Source organism: Giraffa tippelskirchi, chromosome 13 (genome assembly GCF_054371585.1).
Source record: "Giraffa tippelskirchi isolate mGirTip1 chromosome 13, T2T-mGirTip1v1.2.pri, whole genome shotgun sequence".
Lineage (NCBI taxonomy): Eukaryota > Metazoa > Chordata > Mammalia > Artiodactyla > Giraffidae > Giraffa > Giraffa tippelskirchi.
The window spans coordinates 23,293,329-23,319,222 of record NC_137287.1 but is presented as its reverse complement, the minus strand read 5'-3'; the positions used below and the strand labels follow the sequence as shown (position 1 = coordinate 23,319,222).

Below are 25,894 nucleotides of genomic sequence, written 5' to 3'. Positions count from 1 at the left end.
TTAACTAGAGGGTGGGCAGTGTGCCTGCCCACAAAAAGACTCTCTACCCAGGGACAGAACACCACACACACACACACACACACACACACACATATTCCAATAGTGCATGTTAAGTCTGAGGGAGCCACAGCCTGAGAGGTCTTATGACCCATTTCTGGAGAGAAGCCCACAGTGCTGTACATCTCCATATAGAAATGTGCCCCCACATGTACAGAGGAGTAAAAAGGAAATGATGGTATGAAAGAGAAGACCTAGATGTCCATGGCACCCCAACATGGCATAGAAGAGCCTCTAAAAGTGTTCCAAGAGGGGTGCTGAGAAGAGTTGGAAGACTTGCAGGCAGGACTACAAAGAGGACTTTCAACTCTGGTAGCTATACAGCAAAGAATGATGGGGACAGTTCACAGTTCACAGTGGATGAAGCAGAAGGGTGCAAGGATTAAAGATCAGTGAGGGTTGCACCTTTCAGCAGGAGTACCATGGATGATGTCAATAACTATGGACCAGATTTTGTTCTCTGATTCCAGGATGACACATTAGCCCTCTGAATTCTATACTGCACCCCGGAAGATGGAAGGGAAGGTCAGTATGTTGACTGAATTTTAGCTTTAAACTGGACAAAAAAATTTTTTTATTGGAGGATAGTTGATTTACAATATTGTGTTAGTTTCTGCTGTACAGCAAAATGAATCTGTTATACATATACATATACCCATTCTTTTTAAGATTCTTTTCCCATACAGGCCATTACAGGGTATTGTACATAACTCACCTTTTCAATATTGTCATCCATCATTCCCTAACAGAAAGCTTTGCTTTAGAAACTTGTCTATTTACCATCCCTGACTAGGCCTGCTCATTATTACCTCCATGTCTTTTTCCATGTTGTAGTCTCCTTTTGACCACTAAAGCTCTCTTTTCTACCTATAGTCTTGCCATCCTCCAAAGCCCAGCTCAAGATTCACCTCTTCTAAGAAGCTGTTCAGGCAGCTCAGCCTGCAATGAGCTGTGTTATATCAGAGCTCCCAAGGGGAGATGGAAAGAGCAAAGGAGAAGGATGCCTCTTCCTAATGAGCATTGTCATTGTTTACCCCTAGCTACTTGCCAGGTACTGCCTTCCCCTTATAAGGACACTTGTGCTCGCCTAGGTAATCTGGAAAATTTCCCCATCTCAAGATCCTTAACTTAATCACATCTGCAAAGTCCCTTTTGCCACTTAAGTAACATATTCACCTATTCTCAGGGAGAGGCTTTATTCAGTCTACCACAATGGGCTTAGCCTTGGAGTTCATTTATTAAAGTTCATGTCTCAACCCAAAAGATATACTGCCTTCTGGATATCATGTGAGGTACCAAAGAACACAAGGTGAAAAGTGCCACTGTCAGATCACTGTCACCACCATCGCCACCAAAAAGCAACATTTAGGCACAGACTTTATGCAATCTGATCCTTGTTGCCTATAATTGACATTCAAAAAGGCACAGGCAGGCATAGTTCACATTCAAACTATTGATGACATTGTCTCAAAATGATTTCTAGTGAGGTAACATTAGGACAGGCACATAGTCCTGTGGTAGCACACAGTCAGTGCTCAATGAAAGTCAAGAGTTTGGAGGATTTCTCATAATCTCCTCTAATTAGTGAGTTGAGAGTTCAAGTGTGATTTCTCTGACTCTCCTTGGGCAGGTTTGCCAGGCCAGATCCATTACGCCCCAATACTCCAGGGTCATTCAATAGTCATGTCAAGAAGTCCTGATAATATAGTCCACTTGAGTAGTATGAATCTTGATATTGTCAGTTCAATGGATGATGATAACCTGTTAAGTGGGCTTCCCCCCTGGTAGCTCAACTGGTAAAGAATCCGCCTTCAATGCAGGAGACCCTGGTTCGATTCCTGGGTCAGGAAGATCCCCTGGAAAAGAGAACAGCTACCCACTCCAGTACTTTGGCCTGGAGAATTCCATGGACAGTATAGTCCACGGGGTCATAAAGAATCAGACACATTTGAGCAACTTTCACTTTTCACTTTCAATCTAAGTGGTAGAGTTAAGCCATTGTTTGGCACTGAACCATGAGAGGAGGTTTCACCGGCACTTCCTCCCTCCTCCTCAAACTGTGTCTTATAAGTTGCTATCCCTTTAACCACAGGTTGTTCAGAGAAATAAGAACTCTCCTCCCAGGGGACTGTGATCCTCCCAGCTGCACACCAGAGACTTGGGGCTACAATGGTGTAGATACCACCAAGAGAAAAGAAGGAAGAAAACAAATTTCTGGCAGATACAGTGTGGAGTCTTTGTGAAGAAGCTGAAGGCCTTTCTGGATCAATAATACCATTTTCTGGTAAGGGAAAAAATGCATGTGGGATCATGAAAGTGACTTTAGTAAATGAGAAGTTGTGAAAGTGTATTTAAATCCAGAGAAAGCTCTAAAAGTCACTTGTCTTGTCTTAACTGAATAACTGCAGACCCTGAATAAGAATGTCTCTTTGACAGAAAAATGGGCTGTTCTTCTATTTAATGAAGTTTAGTAGAAATATTACAAAAATCTGTGATAGTATTTCCTTTCATTGGCTTTGGAGACAACAAGTGCAAGCTGCTTACTAGATGAATGGTCTTTGGTAAACTGCTCACCTCTCAGTGCCTCAGACATCTTATATGTAAAATAAAATGTCTGCCTTGTAGGTCTATTGAGAAAATTAAACAAGTTATTGGATGGAAATACCTAACACAGTGCTCAATACATGTTTTTCACTATCCGTTTCCCCTAACACATTGGAAATAACTAAGACTTCAAAAATCACCTAGTTCAACTCTCACTTTTACAGATACCTTCTGGAGACATTTTGTTAAACACATTTACATATAGATTTCAACAGACATAATGTCTTGACCCAAAACAGTCAGTAATTCCTCAGATTTGATCCTGGAATCATATTAACTTTCCACAGAATACAAAGTCAAAAAATGGGTCTCTTCAATGCAAAATGGCAGCTCTTCAGAGTTTTGTGGTCTCCTTAAAAATTTTTCCATACTAAACCTTTAAGAGAATCAAAAGCAGACAGAAGAGATAGAAAGAAAATTATTGGCAAAGATATTTTAAGTTCAATTAAGAAATCCTACTCTATATATCTTGGTTTGTCTTTATCAGTAATGATCATGTTTGCATATGTAAAGCCATTTCACTCTGTTTACTCACATAACATAGGGAATGCTAAAATATATACTCAGATCCAATCTTTTTATGGCACGGTTTTAGATTTGTTGATATGTTAATTTGATGACTTATTAAGACATGGAAAATTTGCCCATAGAGATATGAAAAATAAAACAGTTCATGAAAAATTACTTTTCAATTTGGAGAAGATGAAGAGGAAATTGTATTAAAAATATTCACTATATTTTCTGGACTATTTTCTCTGGGAAACAAGAATACTCCTGGTGTCCCATATCTTAAGCATCTTTCCAATACATCATTAAAATGAAACCAAGAAAGGTCAAAATGATGTATTAATAAGTGAAGGCCAGAATGCTTCAGATGGATCAGGGCTCACTGTAGCCCCAAGAGCCTGTCAGGACATTAAAAGAGGCAGAAATAGGATAAGGCACCAGGATGCTAGTGGCTCCAACCCAATACTTTTCTAGGGTTTTTGTACATCAAGCAATTAAAGCCTTCTGCCAAAAATAGTTCTGAGGTTTGATTTTTTTTTTAATGTGCAGCATCTATTGAGTCCTAGTCATATACCTTGTACTATCCTAGGGCACTCACTTGAACCCTACAACTTGCCAATGAAGAAGGTACAATTACTCTCATTGCACAGTTAAAACGAGACTTAGAAATATTAAACAGCTTGACAAGGTCATCCAGAGAGGCAAGTGCGGATGCGTGATAGTGTGTGGTATGCGTGTGTGTATATGTACAGTATATGTGCATGTATATATGCAAGTGTGCTTGTGTGTATTTAGGAGGGGGATGAGTTCTCACTTTCAGCAGAATGATCCTTCTCCTTTCTACCTGGACATAATAAAGATTTTTTAATACCAATGATATTGCCAGGCTTAATTTTGTAGAACTATGGCTAAACTGGGCTTCCCTGGTGGCTTAGACACTAAAGAATCTGCCTGACAAGCCAGAAAACCAGGTTTCCCTGGGTTGGGAAGATCCCCTGGAGGAAGGCATTGCAACCCACTCCAGTATTTTTGCCTGGAGAAACCCATGGACAGAGAAGCCTGGCTGGCTACAGTCCATAGAGTTGCAAAGAGTTAGACATGATTGAAGCGACAGCTTGCACAGATGCATGGCTAAATTATGCTGATCAAATTATGCTGATCTTTTCTTATAAGTTTTCAGACGAGATCGGGCGCATTCAGGGTGGTGTGGCCGTAGACGTCTTATAAGTTTTCATATTTTCATACATAAAACTATAAATATTAGTCAAAAAAGAAGTAAACATGATCATTTTGTTGTTGTTCAGTGCCCCAGTCACATCCGACTCTTTGCAACCCCATGGACTGCAGCACACCAGACTTCCCTGTCCTTCACCATCTCCCAGAGCTTGCTCAAAGTCATGTCCACTGAGTTGGTGATGCCATCCAACCATCTCATCCTCTGTTGTCCCCTTCTCCTCCTGCCTTCTATCTTTCCCAGCATCAGGGTCCTTTCCAATGAGTCGGCTCTTCCCATCAGGTGGCCAAAGTATTGGAGTTTCAGCATCAGTCCTTCTGATGAATATTCAGGGTTGATTTCTTTTAGGATTGACTGGATTTGGTCTCCTTGCAGTCCAAGGGACTCTCAGGAGTCTTTTCCAGCACCACAATTGGAAAACATCAATTCTTCGGTGCTCAGCCTTCTTTATGGTCCCGCTTTCACATTCATACTTGACTACTGGAAAAACCATAGCTTTGACTATACAGACTTTTGTCGGCAATGTAATGCCTCTGCTTTTTAGCACACTGTCTAGGTTTGTCACAGCTTTTCTTCCCAGGAGCAAGCACCATTTAATTTCATGGCTGCAGTCACCATCCGCAGTGATTTTGCAGCCCAAGAAAATAAAGTTTTTCACTGTTTCCGTTGTTTCCCCATCTATATGCCATGAAGTGATGGTATTGGATGCCATGATCTTGGTTTTTTGAGTGTTGAATTTTAAGCCAGCTTTTCACTCTCCTCTTTCACCTTCATCAAGAGGCTTTTTAGTTCCTATTTGCTTTCTACCATAGGGTGGTGTCATCTGCATATGTGAGGTTATTGATATTTCTTCCGGCAATCTTGATTCCAGCGTGAGCTTCATCCAGCTTAGCATTTCACATGATGTATTCTGCATATAACTTAAATAAATAATATACAGGGTGACAATATACAGCCTTGACGTACTCCTTTCCCAATTTTGAACCAGTCTGTTGTTCCATGTCCGGTTCTGATTGTTGCTTCTTGACCTGCATACAGGTTTCTTGGGAGGCAGGTAAGGTGATCTGGTACTCCAATTTCTATTACTGAAGATAGCTGTATGAGACATGTTAAGTGCTAAGGGTGCAAAGCATAGCGTCTACTCACATCATCAGGATAGGTTAGGAGACAAGGCACATATGTTAAAAACAAAGGTTAATGACATAAGATAGACAACTGTTGCATGAATAGTATAGATGAATGCTATGGAAATACACAGGAAGAAATAAATCAGAGAATTAGGAAAGAAAATGTTAGAATACAGATGGCAGTGCAGAAAGGGAAGGTTACTTTACCATTGTCATAAAGCTAGTTTTGAAAGAGTTGAGAGTAAAGCACCAGTTTCCTGATTCCTGTAAGACTGTTTCATGGAACTATGCTAATGAAAATGATCTTAACAATAGCATTAGTTAACACTTTGAAGACACTTTTTACAGGCTGGGCGTTTTACAGACATTATCTTATTAAATTCTCATAATAACCCTAGGACAGAAGTGCTGTATTTTTCCCCATTTCACCATAAGGAAATTGAGGTGTAAGAAAGATAATTTTCCTAAAGCCCTACAGCCTGAAAATGGCTGATTCAGTACTTAAACAAAGGTTTCAGCGTGGCCCAGAAACTAGGGGAATGACTGGTCAAATCTAAGTGATGGGAACAGACATTTATGAAAAGTGAGTGGGCTGCTTTACTGGAAGAGGAAATCCGAGAGAGGACTTAGCGGATAGAGTTAGAACAGAGTATGAGGCAGAGAGAAGGAGGTCTTGAATGTCAATACAGGCAGCAAATATTCTGTTTGTCTATCATGTGTTTGGGAAGAAGGTAGGAACAGAAGATAGGAGCTTGACAACTCTATAGTTCTGGGCTGTTGTTGTTACTGTTATTTTTAAGATTAACCTGGTCACCATCAGAATGAAGAGGAAGAGTCTAGTAGTAGAGGACTGATCAGGGGCTAAATCCTCAGCTCTAAAGAAGGATGGGGTGTTTTCAGGTGTTCCCCAAACTCCTGAGGGTACACAGCTACAGGTCCACTTTCCAATCTCACCACAGAGCACGGGAAGAGACTAACACTCCTCACCAATCTTTCCCCACAGACTGCAGTATTTCCACATCCACACAAGCTAACAAAGCCCTTTGGAACCATGAAGATTTTTTCCCGCTACCAGACACTCCGATTCATCTGGCTCACAAAGCCATCTGGCCAGCGCTTTCACAAAAGTCACCAGCTGGGGGCGCCTCTGACTCTGGCCGACTTTGAAGCCATAAATCGCTGTGAGAGATCATTGCCTAAGAACTTTAACTTTGCTGGGGATGTGCTGGACCAGTGGTCCCAAAAAGAGAAGGTATAAGATGATGGGCTTCCTTTAAATGCTTGGTGTCTACCTATCTCTCAGCCTTCCATTTCCTTGTTATGTGACCATTTTTAATTCCATTCTTTCATACCTCTTGATTTCCTTTGTTTTTCAATTGCCCTTCTCTCTCTCCAGGGAAGAACTTTGCACCTCAGCTATGTATGGCCGTCTTTATCCTCAGCCCCCCTCATCCTGGTTACTCAAAGAATTATGCCTCTTTCCCCTCATTTTCTCCAAGTCACACATAGCAGCTCTTTGTTCTCCAATTCTTCTGTTTGGGTTGGTCACAAAAAACAGTAATTTGAGCTTTGGTTTTATGAATAGTCATTGGTGCAGAAGCAGAGGTTGAGAAGGAAAAAGCAATAAGTTTTATGAAGTGTTTAGTGTATCCCCAGGTCAAGGTCCCTGCATATTGTCCTTCCACTCCCACCAGGCACTAAGCTGAACACTTTACTTGTCAATGCTTACCAAAGTGCACTGCAAGGGCTCGTGCTTCAGAATATATACTAGATGTACAAGATACTGAATATGTGGAATTAATTCTTCCTAGTAAATAGAATGGACAGTCTTCCTTCAAATCTATTGTCTTTAGCAGCTCTCTTATATTTGATACACTCACTTTTGAACAGAGAGCAGTAGAAGATGAAAATCTCTAGGTAAAATTTAGGGACATATTGTGTTTTCAGTATACATATTTATTTTTCAGTAACCCATTTTTAGCAAGTTGTACTGATTTTCCCATTATGGTGGTATTAATAATTAAACATATTTTCCTTCTTAAGTAAAGTATACAAGTAAAAATGAGTCAACAATGTAAAGAAGAATACAAAGAACAACAGCACAAGTGTAGACAGATCTGGCAAAATAGTGATACTCAAATGACTAACAATTGAGAAATACTGACCTCTATTATTTCATCAAATCCCCATCACCACCCTGCAGATAAGGGGGCTGCAGATAAGGAATTTAACCTCACAGAAGTTAAGCTACTTATCCAAGTTCACCAGTTCAAAGGTAAATGAACCAGCTCCTGATCTTACAGAGCTTTAATCCATTGGATAAGGATGCATCTATGATATCACAAAGTTTAATGGAATAAACAGGAATGTGCATACAGAGCTGCAGGAACACAGGGAAGTCAGAGAGGAGCAGAAGTGGGAGATAAGAAAGACTTGACCAAAGAAGTGAAATGAGAACTGGGCTTCAAAGTATTTTCCAACTAGGGAAGGTAAAGGGAGCATTCCAGATAGGGGAAGAAAAGGGGAGTCATATTTCCCCCAAGTAATACATAAAGCAAAGAGATTTTACAGTACAGTCTTCTAGAATCACGTATAAGAAATTTGCTCCAGAAAGCAATCAAGCTCCTTCCACAAAGGCCATCCATCTTGTTCTCAGTTGCCTCTGAAAGCCATAGCTTGGCCTTTTGGGTAAAAAATGATAAGTTCCTAATCAGTCTTAGTCCATTCATTTTGGCTTTTGGTTGGAAGAGAATCTAACTTAAACAAGAAAGAAATTTATCAAAAGAGTGTAGAAGAGCTCACAAAATTGGGTTGGAAGCTGGAGTTTTCACAAGAACCGGAAGCAGGACAGATGCATAAGCACCAAGCGCCAATAGACAGATTTTGCTCCAACCATTTTCTATCCTTTTGTTCTTCTCAGAAAACTCTAAATCAGGGACAGAAGGTGTGATTGGCCCAACTTGGGTCACAGGCCCACACACTGATCGGGGAAGGACGGGCACCGTGATGGGCTGTCTCAACAAGGCGGTATTTGAGAGAACGGTGGCTCCCCCACAGACAAACTGCGCGCTGTTACTGGACTCCACCAGCATAAGTGCTGAGGGAAAGATACTGAGGATGTCCCATCTATTTGATGACCACTCATTCAAGCCTTCTCCCCTCTTTCCCATGTGCCTATGCATACCTAGACAGGAGAGAGACCAGCCAACCCAGCCCTGTGGTGGGTGAATGGCAAAGGGGATGAGGTGAAATGGAGCTTTGGAGAACTGGGCTTCTTGTCCCGAAAGGCTGCCAATGTGCTCACCAAGCCCTGTGGTTTAGAGAGAGGAGACCGAGTGGCCGTGATTCTTCCCCGAATCCCAGAGTGGTGGCTCATAAACGTGGCTTGTATGAGAACAGGTCAGTGCCAATATTTAACATTTCTAAATCATGCAGAAACAGAAAAAGATTGAAAGTGGAGGTTTTTCTGAATTGTTAGTCCTGACTGAAGTTATGCTTACAAAGAACAGAAAAATTGGGTTGAAATTAGAATCAGTCATGATGCAATAATAAAACACTACCTCAAGAGATAAGTATTATGGATGCCCATTTTGCAAGAAAGGAAACTCATGTTCAGAAAGGTTAAGTTTTCCCAGAGTCACAAAGCTAGGAAACTATGCAATTAGGACTTAAACACAAAACTCTATAAAAGTAAATGTGGGTACCAATACCTCTTTGCAGTGCTGGTTATGATGTGTTCATCCAGATGCTCCAGAACTTACTTTTCTGAATATATTTGGATTCTCCCTGACATAGAAGTACAAAAGGAAGAAAAAAGGACTTTATAACAAAGTTACTTTTAAGACTAAGTTTGTAGATTCCAGCTGGAAAACTTTTGCCTCTTTCCAGAAAATTAATGTACTAAATGACACATTTTCTCCCACAGTAGTAATTTATAATGTACCCTAGTAAAATTTCTACAGAACTCTTTTCCTTTCTAGGATAGAGTTCAGCAGAAACCACGACCTATGAGTTGGCCATTTATTTTTGTAAATAAAGCTTTAAGGTTTTAATGAAACACAGCCATGCTCACTCATTTACATATTTTCTATAGCTCTTTTTTGCACTACAACAGCAGAATTGCTAATTGAAACAGAGATGGTATGACTCACAAAGCCTAAAATGTTTACTATCTGGCCTTTTACTGAAAAAGTTTGCATACACAACATAAATGTTTATAAGTCAATCAAAAATAAACAAGAATACCAAAGAATATACTACTATACAGAACACAAAAACATTTGTTGCAGTATCATTAATAATAGGAAAAAATGGAAACAACTATATGAGAACTATTAAATAAGTTAAAAAACTAGCTGAGAATTAGGTTTAGTGGAGGTGTGGTTATTGCTAATTGAAATTATGATGCCTCAATCTGATGGAATGTCATTAAAAGAATAATTATAAGGATTTCATAATAGAGTTAAAAAATGCTCTCATTGCCAATATTACATAAAAATAGCAATATATATAAAATTCTTTTTACATTCACTATAAAAAGGAATTTGCAAATGTGAAACCAATTGTGGGTTGGAAAGAGATTAAAGGTTTTATTTGTCATAAAAATACACTAATATTACTTAACATAATGTATGCCATTTGTGAAATGCTGAGATTAAAAACAAACCCACAAGCAGAATGGTCAAAAATATATAATTAAGTAAATGTTAAACAAGCACCTGAGGATTATGTTTTCAAGTTCAGAATAATTAAATCTTCTCAGTAAACACTGAGACACTAGTACTATGCAACACATAGCTAAATACTTTGCTTTTGCTGTAAGGCGTAAAAATCTGAAATCCACTGGAAGAGAACTTACTCCTGACCCCCAAGCTATCCATTGAATACATCCACACCACAAATCCACCAAGAGTACTAATAATTTCTGAGCCACTAAGAACAAGTGGTTTGCAAAATAATCTTATATTTTTATACTGAGTGAATGATCAGACATTTTCTTGATTAACTTCCTAATCACATCAAATATTTATTCATCTTCTCAAGAGGAGATGACATGTAAGAGCTTTTAAAATATATTCAGTAATTAAAGTCTCCTTCCTAGGAATTCAACTCCACATCTTCCTATTTAGCTTACTTCAAGGAACTCACCAAGAAACAAGGAGTCTGGTATATGACACAGGTCTTGGGAGCCTGGGAAGTGTATCTTTGAACCTTGGTTCTGCCACTTACTTTACAGCCCTTGGGCTAGTTGTCATCTGTATGCTGGGATTAATTTTAAGTGAGATACCAGGCACATATGACATAGTCAATAAATGGTAGTGGCTCTTTGTAATGCTTTACATACATTCCACTTTCTCGCCATTGATCTGCTTTAGAAAGTGCAAACCACTTTCCCACTGTTTTTCATCTAATTCTGCCATATATGTTCTTCTCACAAGGAACTAGTACTTTAAAATCAGGCCCATCACAGGCCAGTGTTTAGAATGATGTGAAAAAGTGGAATAAATTGAGCATTGCCAAAGTAATGCAGGCATAGGTCAATGATGACAGACCACTGAGAAAACCAAGGTTTGAGGGCTGACTCTGCCACTTGCTTGGCTCATATTCCATCAAATGGCAACAACTACATTGATTTACATGGCTGCTTAGAACAGTGGTCTCCAAGTTTTTTTGGCTATACAATCTATCAATAAAAACTCTTGGGACACATATACTCCCATCTGGATACAGTTATTTAAGTTGTTCTACTTTGCTAATACAGTATGTATATTATAAAATATATACAAAAATGATATAAAGTCATAAACAGAATTCCATATCTCCAATAAATTTTTTTAATTCCAATTTCTTCTCTTATCCCTAGTAGATTATCTTGCCAAACTCAATTTGGAAACCATAGGTTCAGATGATTGGAAAAGTTGATGTTCATGAAAATGTAAACCTGTAAAGTGCTATAAAATGTAAAGTACTGTTTAAGTGTTATGTAACAATGACTCAAACATTCCATAAAAATGGTACATAATAATAGCTCACCATTATGATGGCTCATGGTAAAGAATCATCTGCCAGTGCAGGAGATCCAGGTTCCATCCCTGAGTCTGGAAGATCCCCTGGGGAAGGAAATAGCAACCTACTCCAGTATTCTTATCTGGGAAATCCTGTGGACAGAGGAGCCTGGCAGGCTACAGTCCATGTGATGGCAAAAGAGTCAGACATGTCTTAGCAACTAAACAACAACAGCATAATGCTTACTATATGCCAGACTTACTAGTAGTTTCCCCATTTTACAAAGAAGGAAAGGAAGACACAGAGAGATGAAGGAATAAGTTCAAGGTCACAAAGCAAGCACGTTGCAAGGATGGGATTAGATCCAGGGACTGTCGGACTTTGAAGCCAGTGCTCTAAGGATCTCTCAGAGATCAGGGTCCTGTGGAATACCCTGGAGATCAAGACAAGGGTAGCTGAAGGTTAGACTTTGCAGCTACTTGCCACACAGGCACAAAGCCCAAGTTTCCATAGTCCACAGTCTATTCAGAGCCCTGTCTCTTTCCTAGGGCTTGTTTTCACGCCAGGAACAACCCAGCTGACAGCAAAAGACATCCTCTATCGGCTGCGAGCATCTAAGGCCAAGTGCATTGTGGCCAGTGAGGAGGTGATCCCAGCAGTGGAATCCATTGTGTCAGAGTGTCCAGACTTGAAGACCAAACTCCTGGTGTCTCCACACAGCCAGAATGGATGGCTCAGCTTCCCAGAGTTATTTCAGTGAGTATTTTCCCCACATCACTTGCAGTGCCAGCAATAACACCAGTCACAACTACATCTCAGAGTCTCCTAGCCTCCAAGGACTCTTGCATACTGTGGGTTGATCCAGGCTCCTTCTCAGGAAAGAATCTCCTAATAAAAACATTTTAAGGACAGAGAAAGGGATGTAGCTCTGCTTCCATTTCCCTCCTTTTTACCAGGGCCTGAGATGAATGTCCTACCTGACTTAGCACTTGCCTAAGTCCTGGAACACATCTTCCACAGCTCTCACTGACATGACTCTGACCACCATTTTTTCTCCTTAAATGTGGCCCACCTCAGGGCCTTTGCACTTGCTGTTTTTTTTTTTTCTATCTGGAATTCTCTTCCTCAGTCCTTTTCACAGTTGATGACTTCCTGTCAAATTTCAACTCAAATGTTTTATCCTCAGTGAGACTGTCTCTGACCACCATGTCTAGAGTAGAGTTCCAAGCCAGTCTACCACATCATCCTGTTGTTTTCTTCATAGTACTCATCACTATCCAAATATGATATCCACTCATTTGTCCCTGTATTTACTGTCTGTTTTTCACCTCTGCAATTGACAAATGAGGACCCAATTCTGGCATGGCACTCACTTTTATAAAGTTATATTGGAACATGACCACATCCATTTGTGTACATATCGTCTAGAATGGCTCTCATCTTATAAGAGCAGAGTTGGGTAGCTACAGCAGAGACTCTATGACCCCCAAAGTCTAAGATATTTATTATCTAGGTCTTTACAGAAACAAATTTCCATCCCTGTTCTAAACAGTAAGCTCCAAGAAGGCAAAGGCACTATTTATCTATTTGACTGATCACTCTATTTCTAGCTCCTACCATTTAGTTGGGCCCTAAGAAATGCTTACTGAGGACTGAACAAGATAGCACACTTAACCTCAGTTTTCCTTATATGTAGAATGGGGATGCACATGTCCCAAGTGTTGTTTTGAGGATAAAATAAGCTAATAACCAAGAAAGTGCTTCCTAAACTGTAAAAAAAGGGAGTAAAATGTTTATTAAATGTATTATCCTTCAAAGAGCTGTTAAGTAGCTTATGTTTTTTAAAAAATACTTTTGAGAAGCTTATAAAAAGAAGACATATAAACTCTGTTGAATAAAAGTAGTTTCCATTGCTGGAATAAAATTTTACTAGTAATCAAAACTAAACCCTGTTGGTCAAACACAAAACGTTTTCCTACATCTATGCCAGAGACTGCTGTTTGTGTCTTTCATAAACTGAGTAACTCTGGATAAGTCAAGTAACATCTCTAAAACTCTGTATCTTATCCATAAAATAAGGATAAGATAGTATCTACCCCACTGAGTTGTAGAAAAATCAAATGTGATGAAGCATATGAAGTTTTTAGCATAATGCTTGGCACAGAGTAATCACTCTGTAAGATTTACAGTAATTATAATTATTATTAGTCTCAAGTTAATAAAACCATTCACCAGTGCAGTAATTCCCTAAGGTAGTGTTATTCAATTGAATATTCATATTCCTCAGTAAAATATTTTTAACACACTCCCCTAATACATATATATTTATTTATTTATAAATTATATACATGTACTTTTGTGTACCACACAAATATCAAAAATAATTATTTTAAATAATGAATTCTAAAATACGTATGATTTGAAATTCTATTTTCTTATCCCAGTCATCTTGCATACACTCCTGGGCAGCAAGTTCCCCCACTTTCAAGACTCCTGTCCTAAACAACTCTGCAACATTCTGTGAGTCCCCAGAAAACCTTTAAAGTGTCACAAAATCCACAGGAGACAGAGAACTTTGAACTCACTTATGAATTTCAAATTGAAATTTATACATTTGGGGAGTATTTTTCAAGGTAAAGGGAATCCTCATTTCAAACCAACAACTTCGGAGTGTCATAACTTGACAACTGCCATGGATTGTTTCTCTAAAAGCTAAGGAAAAGAGAGCTATAAATTGCCAACAACTGGCCGTTCTCTCAGAAAACCACACACAGCCATAATTAGGACTATTTCACTTGGTTAGAGTCAATCTTCTGGGAGTTCACTTTAAAGTTTCTCAGTCTACTTCTGTCTCCCATGGATAGACATTCATGAACATTTTCCAGAATATTATACTAGAATGAGGAAACAGTTAAAATTATGGGCCTGACTGATATTTCTCTTTTCCTATCCTAATAAAAAGGACCCTTCCCTTCAGCTCAAGACCCTGGATTCTGATTATAAGGGGCTTAAAACAGTGTTCCAGGAAGAACTGTATGAACAAAAGTATGGAGGCAAAAAAAAATCCCAAAACGTGCAAAGAAAGGACCGCAAGCAGTTTGGAGTGGCTAGAAAAGAAAATATGAAGTCAGAGTGGAGGCCAGAAGAGCAAGCAGAGGCCAGATAATGGCCTCTCATATAAAGATCTGACTCTTTGCAATCCCACAGACTATACAGTTCATGGAATTCTCCAGGACAGAATACTGGAGTGGGTAGCCGTTCCCTTCTCCAGGGGATCTTACCAACCCAGGGATCAAATCCAGGTCTCCCACATTGCAGACATATTCTTTACCAGCTGAGCCATCAGGAAAGCCCAAGAATACTGGAGTTGGTAGACTATCCATTCTCCAGTGGATCTTCCCAACCCAGGAATAGAACCAGGGTCTCCTGCATTGCTGGCGGATTCTTTACCAGCTGAATTACCAGGGAAGCCCAAAGATTGAACATGTATGCTAAATTTTTAGCTTGACCCTATGAACAAGGGATCTGGAGAGGGAAATGGCAACCCACTCCAGTATTCTTGCCTGGAGAATTCCATGGACGGAGGAGCCTGGTGGGCTGCGGTCCATGGGGTCACAAAGAGTTGGACACGACTGAGCAACTAATACACACATGAACAAGGAAAGCCAATGAAGAGTTTTAAGAAGTGAAGTGGCAAGGTCAGTTTGCAGTATTAAGTAGATTTCCCTGGCAACTGCATAAAAAATAAATTTGAATAGAACCAAACTGGAATCAGAGAGGCCATCTGAAAGGCTTATCTAGGGGAACAATGATGAGATTCTATGTCCAAGCTCTGATGAGTGGTATTGAGAGAAGGAGGCAGGCTAAAGAAAGAACTAGAAGGATTTGGAGACTGATCGGACATGAAGAATGAAGGCAAGAATCTTCTGCTTTTTAACTCAGATGACTTAGTGGGTGGGATACTATCAGCTGGAGAAAGAGTTTAAAGTTGTGTGCTCAGTCGCTCAGTCATGTCTGACTCTTTGAGACCCACAGACTGTAGCCTACCAGGCGCCTCTATCCATGGGGATTCTCCAGGCAAGAATACTGGAGAGGGTTGCCATGCCCTCCTCCAGGGGATCTTCCCAACCCAGGGATTGAACCCAGGGATCGAACCCAGGTCTCCCACACTGCAGGCGGATTCTTTACTGTCTGAGTCACCAATTGAAGGGACTAAGAACAAACAAATGTGTAGCAGGTGGTAGATACTTGAGTCTCAGGCTCAAGGAGGTAAAGATATAAGTCTGGAATCATCAGCATATAATCAGTTTCAAAAAACTGATTATGTATATAACTCAGGTATGCAAAGAAAGACACAAGTCATATGGTGGAAACCCTGCTTGAAAATCTATTTGTCACTCACAGATGATAATGTTTCTTTGTTTTAAAAATCAAAAGCTTTATATCAGAAGTTTTACATACTAGATTAAGAAGCATTCAAAGATGAGTTGGGCTTTTTTGGTTTGTTTCTGTTTGCTTGTTTGTATCAGATACTGTGATGAAATTCCCCTTTCTCCACTCCAACACATACCAATTTCACCATATATTTTACTGAAGAAGTCAATACAATTGAATGGTCTATTTTTATTTGGGGAGGGGGGACAAAGGGTGGGGTAGGCAAGTTACCAAGAAAACCACATTAATATTTCATGAAACTATATTTGACCATATAGTGTGTGTTTATATCATTAATCCTTACTGTTTTAAAATTTCAGTGGCAATCTTAATCTAATTAGGATGGATTAAAATGGTATCCTCAACTCTGTTTCCTTCAACCTGAGATATTAAAAATCTGATATGTGAGTTTCAAAAATTCATAGGTGTTCTATTGGATATCAAATACTGAGTAACAAACCAACTCAAAAGTTAGTGATGTAAAACAATCATTTTATTTGCTCAAGATTCTGTGGGTTAGAAATTCATGTAGGTCTCAGAGGAAGCAATTTATCTCTGCTCCACATCAACTCGACTGGAGCTGGAGGATCCAAGTGGGTTCACTCATAAGTCTGAGACTTTGGTGTGAGATAAACATTTCTCTTCTCCCACACATGCCCTGTCTCTCCAGCAGGACAGTCTGAACATTTTTATGTGGTGGCTGGGTTCCAGTGAAAAGTGAAACTGCAAAGCCTTTGTGACTTAGGCTGAGAAGTTGCACATCTTCTGTCATGTTCTGTTGGTCAAAGCAAATCTTAAGACCAGCCCAGATTCAAGAAGAGAGGCCATAGGCTCCATCCCTCAGTGAGGCATGCTTGGATGGAAATAATTGTTGGGGCTGTCTATGCAGACAATATTACACAGATATTACTATCAGTTAAAATGCTCTTAGCTTTAGCAATAGAAGACCCAAGTAAGCATGGCTTAAACAATACAAGTTTATTATATCACAAATAAGTACAGAGGTAGAGTGGAATGAGAGTTGGTTAATTCAGTGGTTTTTTGAAGATAGCATGGACCTAGGTTCATTCATCTTTCCATCATGCCATCTTCAGTGTGGATGATAATCCCTCTTGTGATCCCAACATGGCTAGGCTATTCCAGACATCATGTAGTCTTGCAACAATATTCAAAGATCAAAAAACAAGATGAATGGGGTAGGGGGAGGCAGTATTCCTCCTCGTGACTCTTTAGAACAAGGAAACATGACTCATAAAGCCTTTAAATCCCTTTGACATAATTGCATCATGTGCCCATTCCTAACTCAGTAACTACTAAGGGAAGAAATTACCATGATTGGCTTAAGCTAATCAAGATTCACCACCACCACCCCCCATAAGTATATAGAAAACAGCCTCCCCTGAAGCACATGATTGCCTAATACTAGAACAAAATCAGAGTTTTATCAATTTCAAGGAAGAAAAATAGGATGCTATATATGTCTGCCAGCAATATTGAAGATATTGAATAAAAACAATTAAAAAGTTTAATTCAAATACCAGAAGATCTTCCTATTAATCTTAATAACAATTTACAAAGATTCAATACTTATTTTAAAATTTTATGAATTAAAAAAAGTGCTTAGGGGAAAATGTTTAAATAAATGAAATAATATCTTTTTGTTATTGATATTGAAAGTTATCTTGGCTATTTATAGGGAGATGGGAGCTTTGAAATAAGAGACAGGGGAATTGCTGGCTGGTCCATCCTAAAGGAGATCAGTCCTGGGTGTTCATTGGAAAGACTGATACTGAAGTTGAAACTCCAATACTTTGGCCACCTGATGTGAAGGGCTGACTCATTTGAAAAGACCCTGATGCTGGGAAAGACTGAGGGCAGGAGGAGAAGGGGACGACAGAGGATGAGATGGCTGGATGGCATCACCAACTCGATGGACATGGGTTTGGGTAGACTCCGGGAGTTGGTGATGGACACGGAGGCCTGGCATGCTGTGGTTCATGGGGTCGCAAAGAGTCGGACACGACTGAGCGACTGAACTGAACTAGTGGTTAAGTGGTTAAGTTTTTATCCCCTCACTTCCGAGGGCACAGGTTCAATCTTTGGATGTAGAACTAAGATCCCACAAGCCATGCAACAGAGCTGCGAAGTCCCTGTAAGATTTCTCGAGAAATTTCTCTCAGGGAGGCTTTGGATTGTGCTCTGGTGTCAAGAAGGCATAAGGAGCAAAGCAAAAGAAATATCAGAGCTAAATGGATCTGCCACGTCCAGTCACCTTCTTGGGGCCCATACTTTACAGAACTGCCTCTGCAGAGCACAGTTGTGTGGAGACGGGAAGTCAAGAACCAATGGCCATTTATTTCACCAGTGGGACCACAGGCTCTCCCAAGATGGCCCAGCACTCTCAGAGCAGCCTGGGAATTGGGTATACCCTCTGTGGAAGGTAAGGAGGAAAAATGTTTTTTTAAAACTATCCCCTGAGCTGCCAACATGTATATCCAATTGCCTAGTTGGCATCTCTACTTAGATGGCTATTAGCTGTTTCCAATGAAACATCTATGAGATAGAACTCTCCATGTCTTAACTCAGAAAATTGTACCATCTAACCAACTGGTCAAGCAAGAACTTAGGAATGACCTCGATTCAGTCCCCACAACAACATGTCTGGCTCCTTTTCCTTTTTGCCAAGTATATTTGCCCACCCAGAAAGCCTTCCAAGATGTCCTAAAACTATCACATTGCCCTATTTTATTTTCCTCATAGCATTTATCACTATTTGAAATTAGGATATTTACTTATATACTTATTCACTATCTATCTCCCTAAAACAAGGGCAGAAATCTGGTCTTCCTTGCCCTCTGCTATAGAACAATGTCTATCATATAATATTTGCTCAGTAGATAGTTGTCACCTCAATGGACAAACTTGGAAAATCATGCCAAACCTAGACTCCCACTCTACTCTCAGACTACCTAAGATTCTGGAAAGTGCTCTAACAAGAATGAGAGGTAGTGCCGCTTATCTGGCCATGGGGCTTCTTGTGACCTTTCTCCACAGCAATTGAGGTTCCAAGGCAAGGCCGTTCCTTAAGGACACAAATTTGTTTGCTTTCCTGTTTCTTTGTTTTATTTCAGCTTGGTCTGTCTTGTTGCTTCCCCATATCACTTAGGTATTGGCTAGACCTGAAGTCCACAGATGTCATATGGAACATGTCTGACACTGGCTGGGTCAAGGCTGCCATTGGCAGTGTGTTTTCCTCCTGGCTTCATGGAGCCTGTGTCTTTGTGCATCGGATGGCCCAGTTTGACACTGACGCTTTCTTGGATGTAAGTCACTACTTCAAATTACACATAGTTAGGTTTCTCTTGTCTTTCCCCAAACCATAGAGACATGATTCCTCAGAATACAGGACTTCTTCGGCTTATGAAAATCATTTCTTTTTTAAGAAGTAAGGTCTCCAGAGACTTGGCTTTAGAATGTATTTAACAGAGTGGAGAAGGAACACCCACAACACTCTTAAGCATAAGAATCCCTCTTGTGCTTCAAATTGTTCAGGATTTGCTAGTATCACTAAATCAGTGGCCACCTGAGAGTCTGGTTCTAAATAACAGATTAAGTCTCAAGTCCAAATAAATCTTTGGTTTCTGTTTCAGCGAAACAAAGACAATAGGTGATAAATCCAAACTCCTGTGTAGAGAAGATTGAAGGTGGTGTCACCTTTCTCCCAGAGCAGCGCCTTTCATTCTCCCTTCACCCTATGCTTCTCACTTTTCTAATTCTCAGAACCCAGTATTCTCCTTGAAACCAGGCACATCCATCCTTCGCAATAGCTAGAATGAGGTATCAGATGGCTCCAGTTTCTTTAGCCTTTAGAAAAATGTGATTCAAGGCCAATTGTTTTTCAACCCCATGAATGATCAATCAAGTTTAACAAAATACTTGTTATTAAAAACACCACACCTGTGTGTGACTAAAAGCTATGCTCACCCTGTTATTTTGGCAACTGGTTTGACGAGATGGTTTGTGAGTTTTCACAGAAATTTAGAGTAACACAAGAACTTGGGTCTGTACATCAGATTTGTAAAGTGACTTGAAGTAGATAAGTTAATTTTACAGTTTTAAAACCAACATTTATAAAATAAGAATATTTTATTCTTTATGAAATATTCTTTCATAAAGTATTAAATGTTATAATATGTAAATAGAAATATTTAATAATATATTAATATAACATCACATATAATTATATATAACATTATTAGTATCTTTAGTATGTTAGATGAGACAAAGTGAGAATAACTATTAAAATAAAATATTCTTTTTATAAAATATTAAATGTGTAATATCTAAATATCTTATATGTCATTGACAAATTATATATTAATATAATATTGATATATCTGTTTCATGTAATATTAAACGCAAATATTAAAATTGTTCTCATTCAGTTGCTAAATTGTGTCCGAATCTTTGCTGCTACACCGACTGCAGCATGCCAGGCTTCCCTGTCCTCCACTATCTCCCCGAGTTTGCTCAAACGCATGTCCATTGAGTCAGTGATGCTCTCTAACCATCTCATCCTGTGACACCCTTTTCTCCTTTTGCCTTTCATCCTTCCCAGCATTGAGGTCTTTCCAATGAGTTTTCTCTTCACATCAGATGGCCAAAGTATTGGCACTTCAGCTTTAGCATCAGTCCTTCCAGTGAAAATTCAAGGTTGATTTCCTTTAGGTTTGACCGGTTTGATCTGTTTGCTGTCCAAGGGACTCTCACGAGACCACAATTTGAAAGCATCAGTTTTTCAGCGCTCAGCCTTTTATATGGTCCAACTCTCAGATCCATACATGACTACTGGAAAAACCATAGATTTGACTAAATGGACCTTTGTCAGCAAAGTGATGTCTTTGCTTTTTTAATATGTTGTCTAGGTTTGTCATAGCTTTCCTTCCAAGAAGCAAGCGTCTTTTAATTTCATGGCTGCACCACAATTTGAAAGCATCAGTTTTTCAGCACTTAGCCTTTTATATGGTCCAACTCTTACATTTGTACTTGACTACTGGAAAAACCATAAATTTGACTATATGGACCTTTGTTGGCCAAGTGATGTCTTTGCTTTTTTAATACATTGTCTAGGTTTGTCATAGCTTTCTTTCTAAGAAGCAAGTGTCTTTTAATTTCATGGCTGCAGTCACCATCCACAGTGATTTTGGAGCCCAAGAAAATAAAGTCTTTCACTGTTTCCATTGTTTCCCCATCTATTTGCCATGAAGTGATAGGACCGGATCCCACTATCTTAGTTTTTTTAATGTTGAGTTTTAAGCCAGCTTTTTCACTCTCCTCTTTCACTCTCATCAAGAGGCTCTTTAGTTCCTTTTGCTTTCTGCTGTTAGAGTGGTATCATCTGTATATCTGAGGTTATTGATATTTTTCCATGAGATGATCACATGTCAATGAAAGAAAAGAAGAGGTTGTAGACATCAGCTCCAGTCATTGCCTTTAATTAACCACTGCTGATATTTTGTCTTTCTCCATCTTCCAGACGCTTACCACTTATCCCATCACGACCCTCTGCAGTGCTCCCACCATATACCGGATGCTTGTGCAAAAAGACCTTAAGAGGTATTTGGGCAGAAATCTCCATTTGAACCACAAACAAAAGTTATAATCCAGCAACACAGATCTCCCCTTTTCAGTACAAGATAGTTTCTCAGTCTCACCATTACTGACATTTTGAACCAAATAATTCTGTGTCATGGAGTGCTGTCCTTTGCTTTGTAGCATTCTACTTGGCCTCTACCTACTATTAATCTATATCAGTAGGACTTCCCTCTCCACCAGTGGTGATGATCAAAAATGTCTCCAGATGTTACCAAAAGTCTCCTAGAGGGCAACCTCCCACCCCTGGCCCCCAACATCCCCAGCTTAAGAATCACTTGGAAACCCTCTAGGAGCAACAGAACACTTTTCCAGAGACAACAAGAGTTCTGTAATCCCAGCGCTTTCATCATCCCTGCCCTAAAAAAACAAAAAACAAAAACACATCTATATTTATACTGCCTTGAAGTTAATAAAGTCTTATAACTTAAAGCTTATATTCAACTTAGCCAAATCACCTGAACATTAGGTGAAGTTGGAAAGTATATTTATTTAACTAACATGAATTTAATACATAAGGAGAGAGAAATGAAGAAACAGTTTAAGTCACTACAGTCACCTGCTTCTCCCCTAAACCTGGATCTTTCAAAGCAAAACAAAACAAACAGAAAAAGGGCATCCTTTGTTCCCCCAAGGTGTGGATGTCTAGGAGGGAGATAGCTATGAGAAACAATAAAGCAGACATGAATCTTCTCTTTTCCTAATCAACTCCTTGTGGCCCTCAGAATGTGAACATCTCGCTCAAATTTTAAGATTAATTCAAGGACTTCTATTCTGAATAGGCACAGTTCATTTTCTACCAAACCCTCCCACCCATTATGGACCTCACTGTGTTAGAATTGGGCTGTCCCAAGCTTTCTCATCTGAACCTGGTTGGGCAATTGGGTAAGCCACTGGTTAAAAGCTCAAGCTACAAAGTGAAACAGGCGAGACTCTGCTCCTAATAGTGGATCTCAATCACTCAAGAGAACCTTGCTAAGGCTCCCTTAACTCCATCCATTGGAGATATTTAAGAGCCGCCTCATGGGTTGTGGTAACAATTCAGCAACAGCAGCATGTTCGGTGAATGAGACACTTGACAAGTGTTAAATGTAGAGTACGGATTATTCAACTCTGCTCTTTATCATTTGGGAGGGCTTGGGCAAGTTCTTTAACTTTTTCAACCTCAATGTCTTTCTCTGTAAAACAGAGTTTGTGAAGATTATGAGAGTGCTCCACAAGCCCTTGTAACGTCATAAATGTTCCATTAATATTAGCTGCCATATTTCTTAGCTCTTAATAAGTGCTTAATATCATCATTAACATTTTCTCCAACATTTTCCTCTCTTGAATAACCTGCTAAAATGTAAACTCCACCAAGAAACTGTTTTAATCATAACATACCCCATGTGCCTAGAGCAATGTCTGGCAAGAGTAGTTGCTCAACAAATATTCTCTGAATGAACTTTCCTAAGACTTGCCCTTCCTCGCTTGTTGCTTGTTGCCAATGTCCTAGTTATCTGGCAATGAAAGCCACTCATATTTTGCTCCCCAAAGACCCCAATGCAACTCTCTCTCCAGATATAAATTCAAGAAGCTGCGGCATTGCCTGACGGGAGGGGAGCCACTCAATCCAGAGGTGCTGGAACAGTGGAAAGTGCAAACTGGATTGGAGCTGTATGAGGGCTACGGACAGACAGAAGTGGTATGTTTAACGGACAAAGTTTAGCCTTTCAACCCCAGGACTGTCAACTGAGCCCTTGAAGTGTTCCCATCGTGCTCTAAATTGTGATGGTATTTCTTAAGACTTCTAAACTGCCCAACTAGGTTTGACTGAAGGGGAATTATGAGTATTCTTGGCTTTCCTGCCTCCTTCTCACACAGGCTAAGTCTCAGAGGTGTTAGAGACTGAAGAGGTTCAAAATTGAATAGCTCATCTTTACAATGCACTGGGAAGGACCCCAGAGAGTCCCAGTGGGGCTTAATAGAACTTAAGGTGCAATTAATGGTACTCAGCCAAAAGAAGTGATTTTCAAAGTATGGTCCTCAAACGAGCAGTATCAGTAGAACCCAGGAACTTGGTAGAAATACAAATTCTAATACCCCGGCCCCTCTCTGACCTATGAATGAGAAACTGGGATGGGGCCCCAGCAATGTGTTTTAACTAACACATACTCAAGTTTGAGAACTACTAGCCTCAAATAATATATTTTGGAAGATGAGCTTGAATACTTGGAAAATCAGTCAAAACTGGGTCTTGGATTTCATTGTCATGATATATTAATAGCTACAGAAAATGAATTTTTACATAGTAACATAAAATATGTCCTCTTAATAGGGAATGATTTGTGTCAATCAGAAAGGACAAGAAATTAAACCAGGCTCAATGGGGAAAGGAGTACTACCCTACGATGTCCAGGTGGGTAATACCCAACTGGTTCAATAAAGAAGAGAGACTATTTCAGATTTCTGCTATTCGTTACATAACTATTAATAACCCATTTTCATTTTGTGAAAAGAAAGTTTTACGTACCTAAATTGTTTCTTTCATTCTAGATTATAGATGAAAATGGCAACATCCTACCACCTGGAAAAGAAGGGGAAATTGCCCTCAGGCTAACATCTACACGACCTTTCTGTTTCTTCTCTGAATATGTGGTACAGGAATGTAGAACATGCTATTCAGACTTTAATAGAAAAGGTGGTATAGGGAGTCATATAGACTTGGGTCCAAATTTCATATCCCACATGTTTTGCTATATAATCTTGGACAAGTCACGAAATCCAAGTCTATTTCATCATCTGTAAAATGAAAAAAAAAAACCATTATCTCTCTGCTGAGGATTTTGTAAAGATTAAACTCTATGTGAAAGAAACCAGTTACTTTGGTTATACTCAGAAAGGAAAACTGGATAGGCTTTAGGGGGTGGGGGGAGGTAGATACGTGGTGCCATAGGTGGCATAGATAATACTTTTTATTATACTTTTTTTTTTGTGTGTTCTTTACTAGGAACTACCTTTTTAAATTTTATTTTTAGAAATAGAATATGAAATGTACTAGTCACTTCATGGGTGCCATACCCCTTCTTCTATTCTGATCAAACTAATCCCCAATGTCATATGTGATTCATAGGACAATCCAGAGAAAACTGCTGCCACCATAAGAGGGAATTTTTACATCACTGGAGACAGAGGAGTGATGGACAGTGATGGTTATTTCTGGTTTGTTGGCAGAGCTGATGATGTCATCATATCCTCTGGGTATGTACATTTGCTACTTTTAGAAAGTCACAATTTACCAGGGGAAATCTCCTACTTAGGTGTAGATATCGAAGGCTTCTTTTCCTCTTCTAGGTACCGTATCGGGCCATTTGAAGTGGAGAGTGCACTAATTGAGCACCCGGCGGTTGTTGAATCAGCTGTTGTCAGTAGTCCAGATTCGGTCAGAGGAGAGGTAGTATGAATGTCACTAATTAAAGCGTCAATCTTGTATTTTCAAGCTGTCCATCTAACCACTTTAAAGAATGAATCAGAAGTAGTCATGTAATACTCATTATGAGACACACACGGCAATATATACTAGGCAATCAACTTTACAAGTGAGTTGTGTACCAAAGGGAATGTTTTAAGATTCTTTTAGTAGCAAGTGACAGAAACTCAACTCAAATTGACTTATATTTCTTTTAAAAAAAAGAATCCATTGGCTCACACATCCAAGGGTCCATGTGATGTTAGCAAAACTTAGTCTGTCTCCATTTCTTGCTCTGCTATTCCTTATGTTGGCACTATTTGGGCAGGTTCTTCCCACCTGATGGTAACAAACTCCAGATATACTTAACAAGTTACATCTTAACAACCCCAGGAAAGGAGACAGCTTTTTGCTGTCTTTGCAAAGACTCTTTGCTGTCTGGCTCGACCTGGATCATATGCCAGTCATTGGATGTAGGAGTTAGTGTCACCTCTATCAGAGAGGTAAAGTAATCCTCCATAGGCAAATCAGGGTGCTGTTACTGAAAAGGGAAGACCAGATACTGCACAAGCAAAAGCAGATTTTACTATATGTATGATTGTCATGGAATTCAGACTATACTTTCTCACAGAAACAATGCAAACAAGAGATTGTGAACAAGTTCCCAAACAAATTCCACAATCCTAATTAGGACCCAATGAAAGGGACTTCAGGGAATGACAAAAGTAGCCTTAGTTTTTGATGTCCAGTCAAGCAGTTGTGTCTGACTCTTTGGGACCCCACGGACTGCAGTATGCCAGGTTTCCCTGGCCTTCACCATCTCCC

At 39.5% G+C, this 25,894-nt stretch overlaps 1 protein-coding gene across 4 annotated transcripts in view; it reads left to right on the top strand.

Annotated features, from left to right (window-relative positions):
* Nucleotides 1–535: 535 nt before the first annotated feature.
* LOC145531660 (acyl-coenzyme A synthetase ACSM4, mitochondrial) overlaps nt 536–25,894 on the top strand; it is a 29,072-nt gene continuing 3,713 nt past the window's right edge. Inside the window, exons 1-13 of one of the 4 annotated variants that reach the window (XM_081554636.1) lie at nt 536–582; nt 2,150–2,341; nt 6,533–6,781; nt 8,718–8,928; nt 12,084–12,291; nt 18,266–18,409; nt 19,136–19,292; nt 21,506–21,585; nt 23,182–23,305; nt 23,939–24,019; nt 24,157–24,258; nt 24,734–24,861; nt 24,955–25,054. In XM_081554636.1, coding sequence (XP_081410762.1) covers nt 6,581–6,781; nt 8,718–8,928; nt 12,084–12,291; nt 18,266–18,409; nt 19,136–19,292; nt 21,506–21,585; nt 23,182–23,305; nt 23,939–24,019; nt 24,157–24,258; nt 24,734–24,861; nt 24,955–25,054 — 1,536 coding nt within the window. In that variant the 5' untranslated portion in view covers nt 536–582; nt 2,150–2,341; nt 6,533–6,580. Of the gene's footprint in view, nt 583–2,149; nt 2,342–6,532; nt 6,782–7,887; nt 8,019–8,717; nt 8,929–12,083; nt 12,292–18,265; nt 18,410–19,135; nt 19,293–21,505; nt 21,586–23,181; nt 23,306–23,938; nt 24,020–24,156; nt 24,259–24,733; nt 24,862–24,954; nt 25,055–25,894 lie in introns of those variants that run through there. The other 3 variants (XM_081554637.1, XM_081554638.1, XM_081554640.1) reach the window with 3 other exon arrangements.